The sequence below is a fragment of the Bos grunniens genome, chromosome 23 (assembly GCF_055505025.1).
Source record: "Bos grunniens cultivar Pamir isolate PY7600 chromosome 23, Bosgru_T2T1.0, whole genome shotgun sequence".
NCBI lineage: Eukaryota > Metazoa > Chordata > Mammalia > Artiodactyla > Bovidae > Bos > Bos grunniens.
The window spans coordinates 32,411,026-32,432,897 of NC_141187.1; the positions used below are offsets into that span (position 1 = coordinate 32,411,026).

General features: G+C 38.0%; 1 protein-coding gene and 1 pseudogene across 2 annotated transcripts; both read left to right on the forward strand.

The window, feature by feature from the left end:
* The first annotated feature begins 3,500 nt into the window (after positions 1 to 3,500).
* Positions 3,501 to 8,818, forward strand: LOC147347367 (putative olfactory receptor 2W6 pseudogene; annotated as a pseudogene). Its single transcript, XR_015152270.1, has one exon. The product of XR_015152270.1 is annotated as a putative olfactory receptor 2W6 pseudogene (transcript).
* Positions 8,819 to 17,778: 8,960 nt separating this feature from the next.
* On the forward strand, positions 17,779 to 18,779 carry LOC147347368 (olfactory receptor 2B6-like). The gene has a single exon (XM_086369821.1). The coding sequence runs from the start codon at positions 17,838 to 17,840 to the stop codon at positions 18,777 to 18,779; it is 942 nt and encodes a 313-aa protein (XP_086225947.1). The 5' UTR covers positions 17,779 to 17,837.
* Positions 18,780 to 21,872: the final 3,093 nt, after the last annotated feature.

Here is a 21,872-nt window from a genome sequence, read left to right on the forward strand (position 1 = left end):
TTTTTTTCTTTTTTTTTTAATGCATAGGGGGTCTTCCCTGGTGGCTCGGACAGTAAAGAATCTGCCTGCAATGCAGGAAACCCAGGTTTGATCTCAGGGTCAGGAAGATCCCCTGGAGGAGGGCACAGAAACCCATTCCAGTGTTCTTGCCTAGATAATCCCATGAACAAAGGAGCCTGGCAGGTCCCCAGTCCATGGGGTCGCAAAGTGTTGGATGTGACTGAGCAACTTACACTTTAATTCACAAAAAATACATGTATTTATCTATATACATGTATATTTAATCTGTATTTCTTAAGAAAATTAAAAGTGTAAGAATTTATATTTGTTGTTCAGTTGCTAAGTTCTGTCCAATTCTTTGCAACTTCATGAACTGCAGCACACCAGGCTTCCCTGTCTTTCACGATCTCCCAGAGTTTGCTCAAACTCACGTCCATTGTGCCAGAGATGCCATCCAACCATGTGATCCTCTGTCGTCCCCTTCTCCTCTTGCCCTCAAACTTTCCCAGCATCAGGGTCTTTTTAAATGAGTCGGCTCTTTGCATCAGATGGCCAAAGTATTGGAACTTCAGCCTAAGCATGGGTCCTTCCAGTGAATATTCGCGGTTGATTTCCTTTAGGATTGACTAGTTTGATCTCCTTGCTGTCTAAGAGACTCTCAAGAATCTTCTCCAACACCACAGTTCTAAAGCATAAATTAATAATTTGGAACCAGTCCGTTGTTCCATGTCCAGTTTCTAACTGTTGCTTCTTGTCCTGCATACAGGTTTCTCAGGAGGCAGGTAAGGTGGTCTGATATTCCCATCTCTTTAAGAATTTTCCAATTTGTTGTGATCCACAAAGTCAAAGGCTTTAGCATAGTCAATGAAGCAGAAATAGATGTTTTCTGAAATTCCCTTGCTTTTTCTATAAGTATTATTTTTTATAGAACAAGTATCCTCATCAAAGAGAATGTAATAAGAAGACATATAGTTGGGAAAAATCACAACTATTAAAGATCTACTATATATTGTCAGGGACAACATTCAATATTTAATATTTCTTTAACTTTCACAAACATTCTTCAAAGTAATTTTTCTCCCTAGTGATAGTAAATGAAGCTTTCTAGTTTTTAAGCCTGTATTGTTTCTGATCTGGAGTTTGAGCCATTCTATCTCCAAATGTTATTCTCCTTCCCATTTATTCAAAATTATTTTCCAGATATAATTCAATTTTTTGTTGTTTAGGGGAAATGTTGACTAGTTCAAAATATTTGGAATATAAAATAAACAGAATCCCTTTTAGAAAGAGCTGGAAATGTAAATTTGTCCAGAAGTAGCATTAATATTAAGAAATGTGTATATTTCTCTAGACAATGAGTCATTTCAGGACCTGAAGTACTGGCAGTATAACATTTATATTTTAGAAAGATTCCTTTTTTAGCACAGAGAAATACAATAAGTTCCCTACATAAAAACAAGTTCCATTCCAAGAGCATGTTTGTGAGCCCAACAAAGTAATCCTAGGTACCAGCTAACACAATCAGCTATGTAGTACTGTAGTGTATAAGTTTATAATACCTTTCACGCAAATAATACCTAAAAACAAACTAACACAAAAAATAAAGAAAACATTTTTACTCTTACAGTGTAGGACCTTGAAATGTACAGTGTAGTACGACAGCTGGCATACAGGGGCTGGCATCAGTGAACAGGCAAGAAGAGTTCCTGACTGGAGGAAGGAGAGGAGGTGGGAGATGGTAGAGCTGAAGGATCATCAGCGATAGGAGATGGAGGGCAAGCTGGAATTACACTCAAGCCTGACATTGATAGCACAGCTCTGATTCCTGTGGTCATGTGCTTCAAAAACTAACAGTGCCTCCTCAAGTAAAGAAAATCCCTTTGCCATTTCCTGCATCGTGAATCTCTTTGGTTCTTCAGTTACAGTACTTCTTCCTCATTCTCTTCATCCTTTCTGTGGGCCTCCAATTCTATCTTTTCATCCTTTTTCTCTGATAACATTCTATGATGTCATATCACAACTGGGAAACATCTTTTGTAATCACTGTAATGCTTGGATTGTATTATTTTATTTCACAGAAAACAACATTCTGTGACTGTATTATTTCCATCAGTTACAAGTTTAAATGTATTTGTAATGGGTTAGGGAGAAGGCAATGGCACCTCACTCCAGTAGTCTTGCCTGGAAAATCCCATGGACGGAGGAGCCTGGTAGGCTGCAGTCCATGGGGTCTCAAAGAGTCGGACACGACTGAGCGACTTCCCTTTCACTTTTCACTTTCCTGCATTGGAGAAGGAAATGGCAACCCACTCCAGTGTTCTTGCCTGGAGAATCCCAGGGATGGGGGAGCCTGGTGGGCTTCCGACTATGGGGTCACACAGAGTCGGACATGACTGAAGCGACTTAGCAGCAGCAGCAGCAGGGTTAGTGATGGGCCAGGTGTGACTAAAATGGATAAGAATGAGGTGGCAAAAAAATTTAAAGATTGCTTCAAAATTTTCTTCTATGGCTAACAATTCTACATCCTTCATTAAGTGCTCCATGAGGATCTCATCTTCATTTCTCAGAAGGACTTATTATCTCAGAAAGGAAATTCTTGAGAGCATCAAATTATCTAGGTATTTCTCCCTACTTTTCATGAGAAAACAGTAGGTTGAGATGGTACACAAGCTGCTTACACTTAGTGTAAGTAAAAGAAGCAGTTCTAAGGGGAATGGGTCACCCCACTGTGTCAAGAAATTTGCTGGAATTCAGAATTAATGTTGATTTGCTTTTATTGCTCATCTATGTATTTCAGTGTTTGCTGACAGAAAACAATCATTGCATGCCATTTGTTTATAAATTAAAGGAGATGATAATACTATCACTGTTTCTAGCTAGTATATTCCATCTCTACTGATATAACTAGTGGTATTAAGATTATACTATATGACATTAATATTTGTATGTTTAAAACATAGTATTTGACCTGATAATTATCAAATATGTTCTGCTTTTACTTGAGAAAAATCTATAGAAATGGTTACTGAAGTTAGTCAGCCATAGGATATTAATAATATTGGTTACCAAAATCTAACAATATTTTCAATGTATAAAGCACATTTATACATAGTATCTCATGTATACCAGCTGAAATCTCTGGCTGTCGAGGTGAAACATGAGATTCATCTCCCTTAGAAGTCTTTGAAAGCTAAATATAGAAAACATTTTTGAGATGCAATAGTTTTCATATTGTTCACCTTATGATTGTAACAGATAGTTTGTGCATTAATTTTGAATGTCAAAATTAGTCTCTCTTTTTCAAGTTAAGCTTTATTGTTATGGACCTTAAATTTGCATAGAAAATTAATCTTCAACAAAATTTTAAAGGGCTATGAATAGTATTTCTCTGCACAAATGCTCTAAAAATGCAATATAGATCCTTATGCATCTTTTCATTGATTCTAGGTTCTATTCTGAATTATGAGGTGACCAAGTTCCATGCCTTAATGCTTATCACTAACTACTGGTATTGACAAAACCAGGAGGGAAGATTTGGTGCTCTCTCTCCATCTCTCTCTAGGATGAATCTGTAGTGTGTGTGGTGTGTGTGTGTGTGTGTGTGTGTGTGTGTGTGTGCGCGCGTGCGCATGCGCATGTGTGTGTGTGTGTGTGTTAGTAAAAGTGATATTTCCTCTGAGACCATATACTCTCCCATCGCTTGTTAGAGATAATTAGTTCAGGGAATTTTGAAAGGAAAGTTTTACTCCATAGGGTGAGGCAGAAAAGGAAGAATCGAATCTGATATCAACTCTGAAACCAATATAAATTCTTCCTTTTCAAATGTGAATCCTCCGATCTTCAAGTGTTTCCTGTACAGAGCGTACATCAGAGTTACCCCTGGCCTGCTCCTTCTCTGACTCCTTATCTGAGTGGGAGGGGGCATGTGGATATTTGGGGGCTTCAAGTGGTATAACTATTGTGTACTTATCAATATTCTCTCTTCATTTGGATTTGCCTCTGCTGGGTATTGTTGCCTTCTTACCGTCTTTCCCTCTCATAGATTTCCTAAATGTCATCTTTCTCTTCTCTTTGTTTTCACTCTGGTCATCTCACTTGGACTTCCAAGTAAAGTCCCAAGAAAGAGAAGCAACTGTGGACATGGGATTTCTGAGGTTGCAGTCAAATTTGGTAAGTTAGTGATTCTGTGTAGGAAGAAATATAACCTAGGCCTCTTTCCTATCATTTATGGGTTTTTGTTTTGTTTTGGTTTTGTTTTTATTTTGTTTTGGGCTGATATTTTTTTGAACTTTAGACCATAACTGTATTATGGGCAATTTGATCTATTATGCCAATACTTCACAGCCTAAATGCTTATGCACTTTATTTACATAAGCTTGATCAAATCCTCATTCTACGAGGAAGCTGGAGAGAGATTTTGAACTTATCCATGGAGTTCTATCCATTAAACATACAGAATGAAATTTCACCCATTAGCAAACTGGTTCTCTGATCCAAAGACATAAGCCACTATTCCCATCCATATATTACATGCGACTAGAAGAACTTAATGCTTCCTTTAAAATTTTTTTTAAAGGTGGATAATTTTGTGTTAATTCTCTTGTAAAATAACCAGCATTTGAAAGTAGGTTTTTATATCCTGCAGAACTAAAAAGAGTGATGCAAAATATTGGTAAAAAATTCATAGCCCAGAGCCTGAAAATTTGCAAACAATATATTTGCAGATCCAGTAATGACTTAACTAACACCTATTGAAATTCTGGGTCAAGCATTCAGCATTTCCAAAGAAGTTTCTGTTCTACCATTTTACCAGTCATTCCATTTCGAGGGAGCGTATCTATGGCCTTCATAGATACTCATCTTTCTCCTACCAGGTAACATGTGATCACAGGTGATGGAAAATGACAGCACAAGTGCTTTTGAAGGCTTCATCCTGGTGGGCTTCTCTGATCGTCCCCACCTAGAGCTGATCCTCTTTGTGGTTGTCCTCACTTTTTATCTGCTGACTCTTCTTGGCAACATGACTATCATCTTGCTTTCAGTTGTGGCTCCCCGGCTGCACACACCCATGTATTTCTTTCTGGCCAACCTCTCATTCCTAGACATGTGCTTCACCACAGGTTCCATCCCTCAGATGCTCTACAACCTTCGGGGTGCAGATAAGACCATCAGCTATCTGGGCTGTGCCATCCAGCTCTACTTCGTCCTGGCTCTGGGAGGGGTGGAGTGTGTTCTCCTGGCTGTCATGGCGTATGACCGCTACGCTGCAGTCTGCAAACCCCTGCACTACACTGTTATCATGCACCCGCGTCTCTGTGGGCAGCTGGCTTCAGTGGCATGGTTGAGTGGCTTTGGCAATTCTCTCATAATGGCACCCCAGACGTTGATGCTACCTCGCTGTGGGCACCGGCGGGTGGACCACTTTCTCTGTGAGATGCCAGCACTAATTGGCATGGCCTGTGTAGATACCATGACCCTTGAGGCACTGGCATTTGCCTTGGCAATCTTTATCATCCTGGCACCACTCATCCTCATCCTTGTCTCTTATGGTTATATTGCACGAGCTGTGCTAAGGATCAAGTCAGCTGCCGGGCGAAAGAAAGCCTTCAACACCTGTAGCTCCCACCTCATTGTTGTCTCTCTCTTCTATGGTACGATTATATACATGTACCTCCAGCCAGCAAACACTTATTCCCAGGACCAGGGCAAGTTCCTTACTCTTTTCTACACAATAGTCACTCCCAGTGTTAACCCCCTAATCTATACACTGAGAAACAAAGATGTTAAAGAGGCCATGAAGAAGGTACTAGGGAAGGCAGAGGCAGAAGTAGAGTAAAAAGTCATCAAATCTGGGGACTGTCTTTTGATCCACCTTCTATATACACTGTCAGACCTAGCAAATAAAGGAGTGTTCTGACATTACAGACTGAGAAGGGACTTAATGAGATGTGGGAATTCAATGGTTTAGCTAGGTTGAGAAAGTGCAAATTCCTGAGCTGACCATCACTTTTATTCCTCTAAAGTCCTTCTAAGTCAAGGATTCATCACTAGGAGATCTCCAATATAGGATCAGACAGTGACCTATGCTTGCAAAATACTAGCCATGAATGTAGACACAAGGCATTTTGTACCTATTCCAGCTTCCCACACAATGATCTGTACTGATTAGGTCCTCAGTATGGGATTCCCTCACTTCATGGGAAATAGATGGGGAAACAGTGGAAACAGTGTCAGACTTTATTTTTCTGGGCTCCAAAATCACTACAGATGGTGACTGCAGCCATGAAATTAAAAGACACTTACTCCTTGAAAGAAAAGTTATGACCAACCTAGATAGCATATTCAAAAGCAGAGACATTACTTTGCCAAAAAAGGTTCATCTAGTCAAGGCTATGGTTTTTCCTGTGGTCATGTATGGATGTGAGAGTTGGACTGTGAAGAAGGCTGAGTACTGAAGAGTTGATGCTTTTGAACTGTTGTGTTGGAGAAGACTCTTGAGAGTCCCTTGGACTGAAAGGAGATCCAACCAGTCCATTCTGAAGGAGATCAGCCCTGGGATTTTTTTGGAAGGAATGATGCTAAAGCTGAAACTCCAGTACTTTGGCCACCTGATGCAAAGAGTTGACTCATTGGAAAAGACTCTGATGCTGGGAGGGATTGGGGGCAAGAGGAGAAGGGGACGACAGAGGATGACATGGCTGGATGGCATCACTGACTCGGTGGACATGAGTCTGAGTGAACTCCGGGAGTTGGTGATGGACAGGGAGGCCTGGCATGCTGCGATTCATGGGGTCGCAAAGAGTCAGACACAACTGAGCGACTGATCTGATCTGATCTGATGGGATTCCCTGGTGGCTCAGATGGTAAAGAGTCTGCCTGCAATGCAGGAGACCTGAGTTCGATCTCTGGGTTGGAAAGATCCCCTGTAGAAGAAAATGGCAACCCACTCCAGTATTCTTGCCTATTCCAAGAGGAGCCTGGCAGGCTACAGTCCATAGGGTCATAAAGAGTCAAACAAGACTGAGTGACTTTATTTTCACTTTCAGGTCCTCAATATATGTGAAAAGAATGAACTTAGAGTTAGTGAAGAAAAATTCCTAGAAAGTTCAAATGTGCTTTTATAGTGCCAAATGCCACAATAAGATGAACTGTGGGGAACTGTTGGGATATTTATGGTTGAGTGTTTTCTGTATGTTGAATGTTTCAGTTACATAATAATTGTAGTATCTCACCAGTTATAAGGAAAATATATTTGGCCCTTAAAGGCGAGCATGTTTCTTCAGACATGAAATGTTTTCAATCAGATAAATCCCATTTCATAACCTAGGAAAACATATATGATGTTAAAATTTCATGACAAGTGAATAGGATTCCGAAATTTGGGAACATGGCCAGTATTATCATTAAGAATTGGATAAAGCATGGGTTTAGCAAGTTCTCATTTAAACTTACCCAAAAATATTTAAGAAACCTTAGACTGATCTAGAGAAAAAATACCAAATATCTATTAATTTTTTCTCATAACCTATCGTTTTTAGATATAAAGTGAAAATTTTCCTGTTTTGAGCACTAACTCTTATACTTTGTCCAAATAGATTAGTTTTTATTTTAGATCAATTAGGGCTTATAAGAATGAATTTTAGGTTTATTTTTTATTATTCCCACAAGAAGGTAGAAAATATGGAATATAATTGATTGTTCCTAATTTATAAACTAAGTGAAAGGTGATGTTAAGCTGTGATGATGTTTATAAGGACATTATTAATGCTGCCCATGTACTGAATATAAATATTCATGGTTTAGCATTTCTCATGTCTCTCACTAAAAACAACTTTTAGTATGTGTCCTACAGCCATAAAAATATACTATATGTTGCGTGCATGCTATGTTGCTTCAGTCATGTCCAGCTCTGTGCAACCCAATGTACTGCAGCCTGCCAGGCTCCTCTGTCCATGGGATTCTCCAGGCAAAAATACAGGAGTAGGTTGCCATGCCCTTCTCCAAGAGTTCTTCATGACTCAGGGATATAGATGAAATGTCCTTTTAGAATCATTCCCTATTGAACAATGATAAAAATTAATTTTTTATCTCATCTCTACACTATTTAGATATGCATTACTCTAGAGTGAATAATATCTTGAAGTGGAGGCAAGAAATCAAGACACAGAGTATAAATCTCTATGAATATATCAATTTTGGAAGCTCCCTATGGAATTCTCACTTAATACTTTTCAAATTTTCCCTTTTTCCCCCCACAAGGAACAATTTTCATAGCACTCTTCTCTAGAAAATTTAGAATCACTGTTATAGATTATAAATGTTGAGTGTCATATCTCAAAGGGAAAAGGTCACTGTGTCCTTAATTACATTACTATGGTCCAGAATCACCTTTTACTTAATTTATAATGTAGTTTTAAAAGTTTACTTAGTTTACTTATTTACATATGAAGTAGGAATAATCAACTGTATTCTAACTGTCCTGCCATCTCCTAGGAATAACAGAATATTCTCCGTAATAAAAATAGAAATGTTTCATTTTCATTCTCTATAGATTCTTCCTTTCACTAAACTGTGCTTCATCTTCATAGACTGATCTCTTACATAGAGCAAGTATAAATGAACATCAAGATTCATTCATTGTGTACATTTGTTTATCTCTTAGCTATGGTGTTTAAACATCCTCCAAGAGAAATAAATATTATACATATGCTTGTGTATGTGTGTGTATATATGTGTATGTTTATTCTCACTGTGATTTTAAATTAAAAGCCATGAGAATATAGCTCAATAAATGCTTATTAATCAGATTGTCAGACCATTTTTTGTCTTGCTATTTTTGTATGCCCTGGGATTTTGTGGTTATTTCTTACACAGTTATTCTGAAAATAGATAACTGATACAGTTTTATGACTCATTTTATAAGTTCACAATAATTTGGATAACAATGTCTGTGACAAGGACATTACAAGAAAGGAAAATTACAGATAGATAGCTCATTAAAATACATACAAAAATCCCAAACAGTTATTAGTAAATTTAATCTAGTGTTACATAGAAAGTATAACATATTGTCAACATTTGGGGTTTATCACAGGAATAGAGTGGTATAACATTTGAAAATCAGAGCTGTATGTCAATTTTTTTTTAATTGGAAAGAAAATCTATACATTCAGTCAAAGGATTTGATAATATTTGATAAAATTTGAATTTTATACCACTTCATAGTATATCTCCAGTTTTCTAAAATACTCTGAATTTTAAAAAAGTTTAACTTCTCTATGTTTCAGTTTCCATATCACAAAAAGAAGATAAAAGTGTTGCTATTTTATAGGGTGTTGTTGAGGTTAGTGAGCACCAATGAGACATTATTGCTATTATTATTAAACTCTGCAGATTCTTTCCTATTTCCAGGTCCTTGTTAACTGGGCATTATTTTTAATTTTTTACTTTAAGACTACTGAAATTTGGGGGGTTATTTATCTTCATCTATTCAGCAAACTAAAGACATATCTGTATTCATATTTTCTAATTTGTTTGGTCTTCTATTTTCTTTTTAAACTACTATTTCCTTTAAATTACTAATTATAAGAACTTGTGAAAACAAAAAAGGAATTTCCGCATTAAAAGGAGCATTTTTCCCCTGACTAATTACACCCTCATGCCCACTCAGAGGTGAGCTCTTAATTTTTTTCCTTTTCTTGTTTTACTTGATGAGCTTTCCTTCTTCCACAGATATCAGCCTCTATTCCCTATGGATTGTCCATGTGAAGCATCTAATAAGTGTCCTTAGTTTCTTCATTCTCGTATAATCCTATATAGACATACAATACCTAAAATCATATTTAGAGCATTTCAGTCATTTTTTATATACTTAAGATTCTGCTGAGGACTTCCCTGGAGGCTCAGTGATAAAGAAATCGCCTGCCAATGCAGGAGACATGGGTTGGATCCCTGATCCGGGAGGATCCCACATGCTGCAGAGCCACTAAGCCCATGCGCCACAACTACTGAGCCTCTACTCTAAAGCCCCAGAGCCTCAGCTCCTGAGTCCACCCTACCACTAGTGAAGCCTGTGCTCTAGAACCCGTGCTCTACAACAAGAGAAGTCACCGTAGTGAGAAGCCCATGCACCGCAAAAGAGAGTAGCCCCTGTTCTCCCCAGCTAGAGAAAAGCTTGCGGCAGCAACAAAGACCCAGCACAGCCAAAATAATTTTTATTTTTTAAATATTATGTCATCCAATTTTTCTTGCATCTTTATTTTCTCACTCAGTAATATTGCTGGGAAATCACTGGTGTAGATTACTATTCAGTCAATTCTTCTTCGAGGGAGTAAGTTTTTCTCCATCTTTGGCTGTTTCGAACATTGCTACAATAAAACTCCTTGTTCCTGTGTCTTTATATAGTGATAATTTAATCCATAGGATAAATTTCCATGAATGATATTGCTAGGCTGATGGATATTAACTGTCCTATTTATTTCTAAAAATCTAGTGACACTTTGAATTTCTACCCAGAATTTCTGAGAGTAGCCATTTTCCTTCAGCAAAGTTAGGACTGAGAGTTACTGCTGGTTACATTTTTATTTCAATCTAATAAGTGATTATCATAATTAATATATTTCTCTGATTATTTGAAAATATAAAATCTCATACAGAGTTGCTATTCTGAGTTGTATGTTCGTATTATTTGACATTTTTCTACTGTGTTATTTGTATTTTTTATTAGACTTCGTAAAAACTTTATTTTGTAGATACTAGCTTTTTTCATAATTATAGATATGTTTTTCATGTGTCTACTCACATGAAAAATTGTTTTGGAACCTCATAAGCCATAAATCCTGGATAGAAGAGACTTTAGAAAAATATGAATCATTTTTAAAATCTTGCCCCAACCCCAAATAGGAAACTAGATTAAACCAAAGGAGAGCTTCTTAACTAAGTCTAGAAATGCTGGACACTAAGCAAGAATCTATGAAAAAAATGACAGAAATATTTGGATGTAATAAATAAAACTGCTTTATGTAAATCAAGGTAATAAAAATACTTCTATGGTAAATTAAACAGAAGTCTATTTTCCTATATAGAAACTGACCTCAGATAGAATTTCAGTTTTCTTTTCCATGTGGCTTCACTAGCTTAGCTTACAAAAAACCCCCTAACTTCCAGTTTGATAGCTAAAAATCCAAACATTATTTGATAAAGTATTTTAATCTCTATCATCACTCTTTTTTGTCTTGGAAAAAGTTGAGACAGTCTCTAGAGAAAGGGTATTGTGGAGTAAATCTAAGCTAAAAACGAAACGCCACTTCATGGAGAGCTAGCTCCTCCCTGTCTCTTCCCATTAGATATCATGGTCAGTTACCATTAAACACAGGAGAATTGCTGCCCTCCCTTAAGCCAGAGCACTCACCAACATTAACAGAGAAAGTTTCCTATCCTCATGTATTTGGCAAATCTGGTGAGGAAAATTCTGAAAATAGCAGTTACTACCATAAGACTTTGCAATGTGATGCTAGAAAAATCTATTCTGATTGCAAGATTTTATTCCTATTCTTCTATTTTCTGAGTTAATCCAGAATGGAGAGCTCATAATTTGCCACTTAAAGACTGCAACAAAGGATTGAACAAACTTAATCATATCCGTTTTATAACTGAATAGCTTATGAAGAGGCTGTTAACTCCCCATGCTTCTAATTAGTGCTATTAGAATTCAAAGGTTCTTGGATACATACAGACACACAAACCATCCTATTGCCAGTGCTTAAAATGAAGGTATGTAGAACACTTTTCTAAAAATGATTCTGTAAAACATATTGAAATTTGGGTATTCTAAGCACTCAGCTTATGGACTGTTTTAGCATTATATTTTAGAAAAATTTGACTCAGCCTCTTAATTTCAAACACTACTTTGCATATATTTATTATCTCTACTGAAAGTTAAAATTTTAGTGTAGAAGAGTCTTGCATTCTAACCTTCAGTCTGCTACGTATGTACTAACTTGGGAAAATGAACTCTTTGAACTTCCTAATTCAAATTTCTGCCCAAATCAATTTCTTGTGAAATGCAAACAAAACTTCCCTCTCTGTTCCAAGCTAACTTACAATGTTGTGTGAAAAAAATTACTATTATTTATTCTTATGCTCCAGCAAGAAGTATTTAGAACTTTATACATTCACAGAGGCATGGTAATTTCTTGAGAAAACACAAATATAAATGAAAAACAGAAAATTCCAGTGTTTCAGAAGATTAAATTGCTTTCCAAAGCTGTTATCTTGCCCAGTTGTGGCTTAGTGGCAAGATGGGAACTACAAATTTTGTTTTTCTTTCTTATCTGGAAACTCTTTCCATAGGAAAAGCTTTAAAAAAGTTTTTAAGACTTTGTTGGACCTGCTCATTATGAATTCCTGAATCTCTGTCATGAAGTAGTTGCAATGTCACTGATGTACAGGAAAGCAGGTGATATATTTAACTAGGTGGTATAAATTGAAATATCCTTAGGTACACATTTGTCCTGCTTTTCAAAATTCTTATAATCCGTGGCAACTTTTTTTTTTTTTTTTGCCAACAGGTCCTCAATGCTCCCATACTCCAGCCTTTAGAAAATCTCCATGTAGAGCTGTAATTCAGATCTTTAATCAAGGATCTACTAAGAGATAAAGACTATATTTATATCAGATTTATTTTCTTATGGTATTAAAGTCTAAAGCAATACTGATCCTTATAGTAAAATGCAGAGTACAAGTAAGACATTTAAAGTTACTATATAATACCTAATAATTTTTATTAAGATAGGTATTAGGTATTATAATACTTGTTTATTAAAAGTAGAATGAGCAAGAGTAAGGTTAAATACTAAAGTCTGATTTATACTCTCCCCTTTGCTACTCTGCAGAGTTACAACTTTAATGCCTCTGTATACTTATAGGTAACTTTTGTAGATGTGAATACTGACAATGTACTATTATATTGGAAGAATGCTAAATAAATGATAAGAAACTTGTCTTTTCTCTTGAAGATTTGAGCATTTTTTTCACATTGATATTTATATCTATATCTCAGACCTCATTTTATTGACAGCTATATAGCAATAGGCATAGCAAAAGCTTTCATTAATACTGTACTGAGAGCTGTAGAATAAGTGAGCTAAGTTAAAATACATATTGAATAATAATTCAAGACTTACATTCCTATAATTAAATTCACATCATTATATCAACAAAATAATAGTAAAAACACTTTAAGGTAGTGTTAACAAGGTAGACAATTTGGGATGAATAAACTTTGTACTGGTGGCTTTGGCTTATACCATTGCCCCTTCTTATCTGTTGGTTCTGCATCTGAGGATGGAAAATATTTGGGAAAAAAATTCTATAAAATTCCAAAAAGCAAAACTTATATTTGCTGCCCAACTATTTATATAGTATGTGCATTATATTAGGTCTTATAAGTAACCTAATGTGTGCGAGCTAAGTCACTTCAGTTGTGTCCAATTCTGTGTGACCTTGTGGGCTGCAGGCCACCAGACTTCCATGGGTCCATGGGATTCTCCAGGCAAGGTTGCCATGCCCTTCTCCATGGGATTTTCCCAACCTAGGGATCGAAATTATGTCTCTTACATCTACTGGCATGTTCTTTACCATTAGTACCACCTGGGAAGATAGAAGTAACCTAGAGATGATTTAAAGTATATGAGAGGGTGTGTATATGTTATATGCAAACACTATGCCATTTTATATAAGGGATTTCAGCATCCTTGGAATTTGGCATCCACAGGGGACCTGGAATCAATCCCTTGTAAATTTGGAGGAACAACTGTATTAGTACCTCCAGCAAACTAAGGACTCTGAACAGTTCAGTTCAGTTGCTCAGTCGTGTCCAATTCTTTGAAATCCCGTGGACTGCAGCATGACAGGCTTCCCTTTCCATCACCAACTCCCAGAGCTTGCTCAAACTCATGTCCATCAAGTCGGTGATGCCATCCAACCATCTCATTCTCTGTCATCCCCTTCTCCTCCTGCCCTCAGTATTTCCCAGCTTCAGGGTTTTTTCCAATATGTCAGTTCTTTGAATCATGTGGCCAAAGTACTGAAGTTTCAGCTTCAGCATCAGTCCTTTCAATGAATATTCAGGACTGATTTCCTTTAGGATGGACTGGTTTGATCTCCTTGTAGTCCAAGGGACTCTCAAGAGTCTTCTCTAGCACCATAGTTCAAAAGCATCAGTTCTTTGGTGCTCAGCTTTCTTTAAAGTCGAATTCTCACATCCATACATGACTACTGGAAAAACCATAGCTTTGACTAAATGAAAGAGATGGGACTACCAGACCACCTGACCTGCCTCATGAGAAACCTGTATGCAGGTCAGGAAGCAACAGTTAGAACTGGACATGGAACAACAGACTGGTTCCAAATAGGAAAAGGATTGCATCAAGGCTGTATATTGTCACCATGAAAAATGCTGGGCTGGAAGAAGCACAAGCTGAAATCAAAATTGCCGGGAGAAATATCAATAATCTCAGATATGCAGATGCCATCACCCTTATGGCAGAAAGTGAAGAAGAACTAGAAAGCCTGTTGATGAAAGTGAAAGAGGAGAGTATAAAAGTTGGCTTAAAGCTCAACATTTAGAAAACTAAGATCATGGCATCTGGTCCCATTACTTCATGGCAAATAGATGGGGAAACAGTGGAAACGGTGGCTGACTTTATTTTTTGGGGCTCCAAAATCACTGCAGATGGTGATTACAGCCATGAAGCTAAAAGATGCTTACTGCTTGGAATGAAAGTTATGACTAACCTAGACAGAATATTAAAAAGCAGCAACATTACTTTGTCAACAAAGGTCCATCTAGTCAAGGCTATGGTTTTTCCAGTAGTCATGTATGGATGTGAGAGTTGGACTATAAAGAAAGCTGAGTGCAGAAGAATTTGTGCTTTTGAATTGTGTTGGAGAAGACTCTTGAGAGTCCCTTGGGCTGCGAGGAGATCCAACCAGTTCATCCTAAAGGAGATCAGTCCTGGGTGTTCTTTGGAAGGACTGATGTTGAAGCTGAAACTCCAATACTTGGGCCACCTGATGCGAAGAGCTGACTCATTTGAAAAGACCCTGATGCTGGGAAAGATTGAGGGCAGGAAAAGAGGGGGATGACAGAGGATGAGATGGATGGATGGCATCACCGACTCAAAGGACATGAGTTTGAGTAAACTCTGGGAGTTGGTGATGGACAGGGAGGCCTGGCCTGCTGTGGTTCATGGGGTCACAAAGAATTGGACATGACTGAGCGACTGAACTGAACTGAACTGACTAAATGAACCTTTGTCATCAAAGTAATATCTGTGCTATTAATGTGCTGTCTAGGTTGGTCATTGCTTTTCTTCCAAAGAGCAAGCATATTTTAATTTTATGGCTGCAGTCACCATCTACAGTGATTTTGGAGCCCAAGAAAATAAAGTCTCTCACTGTTTCCATTGTTTACCCATCTATTTGCCATCAAGTGATAGGACCAATGCCATGATCTTAGTTTTCTGAATGCTGAGTTTTAAGTCAGATTTTTCACTCTCCTCTTTCACTTTCATCAAGAGGCTCTTTAGTTCCTCTTCATTTTCTTCTATAAGGGTGGTGTCATCTGCATATCTGAGGTTATTTTTCCTGGCAATTCCATATTTCCATATTTCTCCTGGCAATCTTAATTCCCACTTGTGCTTCATCCAGCCCAGCATTTTGCATGATGTACTCTGCATATAAGTTAAATAAGCATGATGACAATATACAGCCTTGAGGTACTCCTTTCCCAATATGGAACTAGTCTGTTGTTCTGTGTTTGGCTCTAACTGTTGCTTCTTGGGAGAAGGCAATGGCAACCCAGTCCAGTGTTCTTGCCTGGAGAATCCCAGGGACAGGGGAGCCTCGTGGACTGCCGTCTATGGGGTCGCACAGAGTCGGACACGACTGAAGCGACTTAGCAGCAGCAGCAGCAGTTGCTTCTTGACCTACATACAAATTTCTCAGGAGGCAGGTAAGGTGATCTGGTATTCCCCACAGTTGGTTGTGATCTACACAGTCAAAGGCTTTGGTATAATCGATAAAGCAGAAGTAGATGGTTTTCTGGAATTCGCTTGCTTTTTCTATGATCCAACAGATGCTGGCAATTTGATCTCTGGTTCTTCTGCCTTTTCTAAATCCAGCTTGAACGTCGGGAGTCTCATGGTTCACGTACTTTTGAAGCCTGGTTTGGGGAATTTTGAACACTACTTTCTTAGTGTGTGAGATAAGTGCAATTGTATGGTAGTTTGAACATTGTTTGGCATGCCCTTACTTGAGATTGGAATGAAAACTGACATTTTCCAGTCCTGTGGCCACTGCTGAGTTTTCCAAATTTGCTGGCATATTGAGTGCAGCACTTTAATAGCATCATCTCTGAACAGCCTCTGTGCTAAAAAGCCCAGAGTTCCTGCATCACTATGATAGGTCAATTCACATTGCTGTGTGGCACTATGCCAGGCAATTTACACTAAAGATCAGATTTTAAATTTACATCAGATAATCACTATTACCTCTATTGTTGAGGTTGATGGTTTTGGAGAAGTGGAGGGATTGAGAAGGCAACTTTTTAACTCAAAGAGTCATTTTCCATTGGTAACCCTAACACACTAGAGAAAGAAAAACACCAATACAATATATTAACACATATATATAGAATTTAGAAAGATGGTAATGATGACCCTATATGCAAGACAGCAAAAGAGACACAGATGTAAAGAATAGACTTTTGGACTTTGTGGGAGAAGGCGAGGGTGGGATGATTTGTGAGAATAGCATTGAAACATGTATATTATCATATGTGAAATAGATCGCTGGTCCAGGTTTGATGCATGAGACAGGGTGCTCAAGGCTGGTGCACTGGGATGACCCTGAGGGATGGGATGGGAAGGGAGGTGAAAGGGAGGGTCAGGATGGGGAACACATGTACACCCATGGCTGATTCATGTCAATGTATGGCAAAAACCACCACAATATTGTAATTAGCCTCCAATTAAAATAAATAAAAGAAAAAAGAAAAAAAAAAGAGTTCTAAAACTAATAAGCAGTTTTCCTCTCAGAACATTTCAGAGGTCTTGGATCACTATAGTTTCTTTCTCTCATGTTAACACCACCATACCAGAAAGACATTGCTAGATTCGTTTTATTGATGGGGAACCTGAAGTTCAGAGAACATAAGAAATATTGCCTGGATGATGTAATTCATGACTTAACACAGAAGAGCCTTGAATCCAGGCTTGTCTGGCTCCAAATTCTGTATCATTTTATTTTGATTCTATGATGTCCTAGAAGGCAAAAAGCATGCTCCTTTGAAATGTGTCTGATAGCTTGCTAGAATCAATCTACAACATAGTTTTGGGGGTGGTTTAAATAATTTTGTTTCAGATGATACAGTAATCTCCTTGGCACTGAGGAGAAATTAAAAGGAAAAAGTAATATAGCAGGAATTGTAACTGAAACTTCCTAATTGCTATCTAGGTGGCAAGTATTACAAACAAAAATTAACCAAATGACAGGAAAAGAAAAATCAAAGAACAAATTTTATTGGAACTGTTTAAATCAGGTGTTTTCTTTTAAAATTTTGGCTTTTTTTTTTGAAGTGCTGATACAGAGATAGACTGAATTTTAGAAATATTTAGATAATTACATATTTTTCATGTTACAAGCAACATCAGTTCTGTTACTGTCTTCAAACAGGTATGAAAGTGATTATAAATAATTGAAATAGTCAATAAATACATGTTCATTGACCTCCTGAATTTTCATGTTTCAGGAAATGAAGAACTGAAACACTGATCATGATTGCAGTAAATGAGAGCATCCCCCTGGAGTTCATTCTCTTAGGCTTCTCAGATCGACCATGGCTAGAGTTTCCACTCTTTGTGGTCTTCTTCATATCTTACATGGTCACTATCTTTGGGAATCTGACCATTATTCTAGTGTCACGCCTGGACTCCAGACTCCAGACTCCCATGTATTTCTTTCTTACCAATCTGTCACTTCTAGATCTTTGCTACACCACAAGTACAGTTCCACAATTGCTGGTAAATTTGCACAGCACCAGGAAGGTAATTAGTTATGGTGGCTGTGTGGCCCAGCTGTTCATATTTCTGGCTTTGGGGGCCACTGAATGTGTTCTGCTGCCCGTCATGTGCTTTGATAGGTTTGTAGCTATTTGTTGGCCTCTCCATTACTCAGTCATCATGCACCAAAGGCTCTGCCTCCAGTTGGCAGCTGCATCCTGGATTACTGGTTTCAGCAACGCAATGTGGTTTTCTATCCTGGCTCTCCAACTGCCACTCTGTGGCCCCTTTGTACTAGATCACTTTCTCTGTGAAGTCCCTGCTCTGTTCAAATTGTCATGTGTTGACACCACAGCAAATGAGGCTGAACTCTTCTTTCTAAGTATGCTATTCCATCTAGTACCCTTTACACTTATTGTTATATCATATGCTTTTATTGCCCGAGCAGTGTTGAGGATCCCATTTGCTGAAGGCAGACAAAAAGCGTTTGGAACTTGTGGCTCCCATCTACTTGTGGTGTCACTTTTTTATGGTACAGCCATCTCCATGTACATGCAGCCACCTTCACCCAGCTCCAAGGGCCGGGGAAAGATGGTTTCCCTCTTTTATGGAATTGTTGCACCCATGCTGAATCCCCTGATATATGCACTTAGAAACAAAGAGGTAAAGGAGGCCTTTAAAAGGTTAGTGGCAAGAGTCTTCTCAATCAGGAAATGAACATTAAAAAGAAAAAATAGGCCCCAAATGGAGTCAGTTATACTAAGTCCATGTAACTGTACAAAGACTTGAATACCTAACATAATTGCCATCTCAATCCACCAAGAATGTAACTTTTACTCAGACAACCTGGAGTTATTTGGTTAGCACTAAGGGCAACCTTGCCTGAAACAATGCATTGTTTGCTATAATTCCCTTTGGGTTTTGGATGTTTCTTGTTGTCATTTTGCCCCTTTTATGCCTTAAAATTTTTTTCTTTCTACAGCTAGGCAGAGGCATTTTTTATTTGCTCAGTGGGATGCTACCTGATTCATGAATCATTCAGTACAGCCAACTAAATCTTTAAAATTCATTTGATTGAATTTTGTTATTTAACATGAGGAATATGCTGATAAGCTTTGTAAATGTTTAGTGTTTATGCAGCTTACTAACTTCTCTTCAATTTGTCCTGTTTTCATCATTCCTCAGAGAAATATTTTGATTGTGAAGTGAAAGTCTCTCAGTCATGTCCAACTCTTTGCAACCCTCTACACTATAGAGTCCATGGAATTCTCTAGGCCAGAATACTGGAGTGGGTAGCTTTTCCCTTCTCCAGGGGAGCTTCCCAACCCAGGGATTCAACCCAGGATCTTCCCAACCCAGAAATTGAATCCAGGTCTCTTGCATTGCAGGCAGATTCTTTACCAGCTGAGCCACAACTATTTTGATTACCTCCCACAAATAAAAGTTTATTGATGGCAAGTTACATTAGTCTTTTGTTGCCTAAACCTATTTATTGAACAAGTATCCAAAATTAGTCTTCCAGTTCACCAGAAACTATATAATCTCAATATTTTCAACTTTATTTTTATGTTTGTATAAGTTGGTATAACTTAGACATGACTGATGTGACTTAGCAGCAGCAGCCGACCTTTCTAAGAATATGAAAAAAGCCAGCAATCATTTCTCTGGTAATACCATACGCACACACACACCTTTTTTTTTTATATAATTAGAAGAAATTTACCAAAACCCTGAAATATAACAACTTTAAATTTGGATATGAAGTTCACAACCCTAGTTTAAATTTTTCAATACCACACTCATGTCAACATAATATTAAAAACCACAATGATTTATATTCTAGAATTAAACTCAGATTTTCCATTCTCTGTGCTTAGTCACAGAGTCATGTGACCCTATGGACTGCAGTCTGCCAGGCTCCTCTGCCCATGGGGATTCTCCAGGCAAGAATACTGGAGTGGGTTGCCATGCCCTCCTGCAGGGCATCCCTTCCCAACCCATGCATCAAACCCAGGTCTCCCACATTGCAGGAGGATTCTTTACCATCTGAGCCACCAGGGAAGTCCTTCCATTCTCTACTCTCATGTTTTCCTCCTCATTAGAAACATCCTTTTTTATTTCCTTCATAGATCAAATCCTAGGCATTCATTAATTTTCCTTCCTTGAAATATTTTTCATATTCTCCCCATTTATTAATATTTTCAGTATTCTCATAAACTCCAAAACATAGCCTAGAGATTAAAATAGCATATCTTTAATGATTTCCAATGATTTTTTTGTTTCATACACATGTTTCTTTCACAATAGCTTCATTGCATTTTAGTCTTCTTGAGGGAACATTATCTCTACCCTAAGTATTGGATTACTACACTGTATATTTACCATATCACCTTTCAGTTCAGTTCAGTTCAGTCGCTCAGTTCAGATGCTCAAGCTGGTTTTAGAAAACGCAAAGGAACCAGAGATAAAATTGCCAACATCCGCTGGATCATCAAAAAAGCAAGAGACTTCCAGAAAAACATCTGTTTCTGCTTTATCGACTATCCCAAAGCCTTTGACTGTGTGGATCACAATAAACTGTGGAAGATTCTTCAAGAGATGGGAATACCAGACCACCTGACCTGCCTCTTGAGAAACCTATATGCAGGTCAGAAAGCAACAGTTAGAACTGGACATGGAACAACAGACTGGTTCCAAATAGGAAAAGGAGTACGTCAAGGCTGTATATCATCATCTTGCTTATGTAACTTACATGCAGAGTACATCATGAGAAACGCTGAAGAAGCACAAGCTGGAATCAAGATTGCCGGGAGAAATATCAATAACCTCAGATATGCAGATGACACCACCCTTATGGCAGAAAGTGAAGAGGAACTAAAAGCCTCTTGATGAAAGTGAAAGAGGAGAGTGACAAAGTTGGCTTAAAGCTCAACATTCAGAAAACTAAGATCATGGCATCAGGTCCCGTCACTTCATGGGAAATAGATGGGGAAACAGCGTCAGACTTTATTTTTGGGGGCTCCAAAATCACTGCAGATGGTGATTGCAGCCATGAAATTAAAAGACACTTACTCCTTGGAAGGAAAATTATGACCAACCTAGATAGCATATTCAAAAGCAGAGATATTACTTTGCCAACAAAGGTCTGTATAGTCAAGGCTATGGTTTTTCCTGTGGTCATGTATGGATGTGAGAGTTGGACTGTGAAGAAAGCTGAGCACAGAAGAATTGATGCTTTTGAACTGTGGTGTTGGAGAAGACTCTTGAGAGTCCCTTGGACTGCAAGGAGATCCAACCAGTCCATCCTAAAGGAGATCAGTTCTGGGTGTTCATTGGAAGGACTGATGCTGAAGCTGAAACTCCAACACTTTGGCCACCTCATGCGAAGAGTTGACTCATTGGAAAAGACCCTGATGCTGGCAAAGATTGGGGGCAGGAGGAGAAGGGGACGACAGAGGATGAGGTGGCTGGATGACATCACCGACTCGATGGACATGAGTTTGAGTGAACTCCAGGAGATGGTGATGGACAGAGAGGCATGGCATGCTGTGGTTCATGGTGTCGCAAAGAGTCGATATCACCTTTAGGAGTCATCAAAGTATTGAGGGTTACATGTGCTTACATATCAGTTGGTTCTTTGGATTATTGAGTGATTCATTCATGTTATAGGTGTTTAATTGTGCTTCTATCTCTTTTTCTCCCTTGTCTTCTTCTATAATACATTACACATTTAGAAAATACAATTGAAACATACATTTATTATGTTTCTCCTTAAAACATCACAGTAATATCATGTACTTTTGCCATAGA